The sequence below is a fragment of the Malurus melanocephalus genome, unplaced genomic scaffold, assembly GCF_030028575.1.
Source record: "Malurus melanocephalus ecotype Western Australia unplaced genomic scaffold, MMel_1.1 scaffold_1694, whole genome shotgun sequence".
NCBI lineage: Eukaryota > Metazoa > Chordata > Aves > Passeriformes > Maluridae > Malurus > Malurus melanocephalus.
Genome location: NW_026624926.1, coordinates 12,993 through 15,164, shown reverse-complemented (window position 1 = coordinate 15,164; position 2,172 = coordinate 12,993). Strand labels below are relative to the sequence as shown.

General features: G+C 54.4%; 1 protein-coding gene across 1 annotated transcript in view; it reads right to left on the bottom strand.

The window, feature by feature from the left end:
• Positions 1–649: 649 nt before the first annotated feature.
• The window catches only part of LOC130587259 (nascent polypeptide-associated complex subunit alpha), a 12,627-nt gene continuing 11,104 nt past the window's right edge, over positions 650–2,172 (bottom strand). The window contains exons 2-7 of the mRNA XM_057388230.1: positions 1,953–2,038; positions 1,787–1,864; positions 1,405–1,551; positions 1,170–1,298; positions 860–982; positions 650–779 (exon numbers count right to left, since the gene is read on the bottom strand). Of these exons, the coding sequence (XP_057244213.1) occupies positions 765–779; positions 860–982; positions 1,170–1,298; positions 1,405–1,551; positions 1,787–1,864; positions 1,953–2,038 (578 nt within the window). The 3' untranslated portion in view covers positions 650–764. The remainder of the gene's footprint in view (positions 780–859; positions 983–1,169; positions 1,299–1,404; positions 1,552–1,786; positions 1,865–1,952; positions 2,039–2,172) is intronic.

Sequence of the window (2,172 nt, the reverse complement as noted above, 5' to 3'; positions counted from 1 at the left end):
CCGTGAGAGCCCAGAACTGGACCCAGCACAGGGGGACAATCCCTGCCCGTGGTTGGGACAGCCCAGGTGCCATCCTGGGCACATTTGGGCTCATGTCCAGCTGCTGGCACTGGCATCCCAGGACCATTCCCAGCTTCCAGCTCCTCTGTCCCAGYCTGGAGTGTTCCATGGGGTYGGTGCCTTGTGGACCTGTTAKWTCCATTCTGTCCAGATCCCTCTGCAGAGCTTCCAGCACAATATCCCACCCAACCTGGTGTCACCCAGATCCCCTCACACAGATCATGGATGGACACATTACACAGCCCCACACTGACATGGCCACCAGCTGGACTGTCCCCACTCCGGTTTTAACCCCAAGGAGTGTCCCAAAATCTTTCCTGGACTCCACAGCCACACATCCACAGAAAAAATCCACCCTGAAAGCAATCCTGAGGGGATGACGGGGTGACCCTGCAGCTGACTGAGCCTAGCACGATGTTAAGCCGGGCTCAAATCCAGCCAGGCTCTGGGACAGGAAGGAAAGGAGGGAACGGGCAGGTGCTGTTCCAGGACGGGGTATCGGCGCCGGGATCTTCCCGGGAGGAAAACTCCACCCTGGGGCCACAAATCCTGAAGAAGGGTGGCCAGCAAAACACCAGGGAGCAGCCAATTTCACCAACAATAAGCCACAACTTTATTAACCGATAGAAATAGTACAAATTTTAAATTTTTAGTCGTATTTTATTCTTCTCTGAAACACCAAAAAAGGCTCCTCCCTCCGGCGGCTACATCGTCAGCTCCTGTGGGGAGAATGGGAGTCAGGAACCAGCAGCTTTCCCCAAGAGCCCCCCAAAACCTGCTGAACCCCCAAAAAACTCACCATTATCGCGTTTACAATGTCGTTACTGTTGTTCTTGAGGGCTCGCACGGCCTTTGCCCGTGACACGTTTGCCTGGGACATCACCAGCTCGATGTCTTTCACCTCCACACCGGTTTCATCAACCTGAAGGAGAAATTGAGCCTGGGATTGGAACCAGTTCAGGCTGGGTTTGTCTGGATTAAAGCTGAGAGGCCAAGCCTGCACTGAACAAACCCCCAGGGAAGGATCCTGCGCTCTCCACAGATGGAGGAGAGAAATCCACGGATTAAACCAAACCTCAGCCCCAAAAAGAGCCTGGGGAAGGTGTTACCTCCTCTTCCTCGCTCTCCTCCTGCACCGTGGGGGTCTGTGTGTTTTCCTGGATGTTGGAAACGGGTTCTCCTTGCACTTTGAACTTTTCGGCAGCAGCCAGCTGAGCCTGCTGGGACAGATCTTCGATCTGCAGGAGGGAAGAAAAAGGAGCAGTGAGGTCATTTCTGAGCAGGAGCCACACCCTGTATRGGTGACAAAAAGGAATCTCAGCACAATGTCCAAGCTGGGCTCACCTTGGCCTCGCCAAAGACAATGTAGGTGTCTGACGCCGGGCTCTTGTACACRTCTGGCTTTGTGATGACAAAGAGAATGTTCTTGGATTTCCGGATGGTGACTCTGGTGACTCCTGTCACCTGGCGAAGGCCCAGCTTGGACATTGCCTGAAAAAAAACATGAAGGAAAGGTCAGAGGGAGGGAAGGAAGAACCCTGGAGGCAGCCCAGATGTGCCCACTCCTCTCTTTACAACTCCAGATYCAAGGTTTGCTGCGTGGATCCACGTGGAAATGTGAATTTAGCACCACGGAGCAGCACCATGGGCTGTCAGGGAAGGGGAATGCTCTGATCCCAGCACTGGTGACACCARGGCTGCTCACCAGGCACAGCTGAAACCTCACCTTCCGAGCTTTCTTCTCGCTCCGGCTCTGTTTTGCTTTGCTGACGGGTTCTTCATCTATTTCGGCCGCTGCTGCGAGCTGCGGGGAAGGAAAAAGCAAAAACACCCGTGACAATTCTGCAGGTGACACCCACCCACCACAAGTGACATCTGCCACCTTGTCCTACCTGTGCCTGCTGTGTCGTGGCCTGTGTGGAGTCCTGCTCCTCGAGCTCTGGTACGGATTCATCGCTGTCGGACTCTGTGCCAGACCCTGCAGAGACACAAAAAAATTCTCATTTTTCCCACCTCAGGTAGGTCTGGAGGGACTGATTCCCAGTGGAGTGACCAGTCAGCCCAGTGAGGTGGTGGAGGGAGGATTCCCCGCATTCCAAATGCCATCAGGAG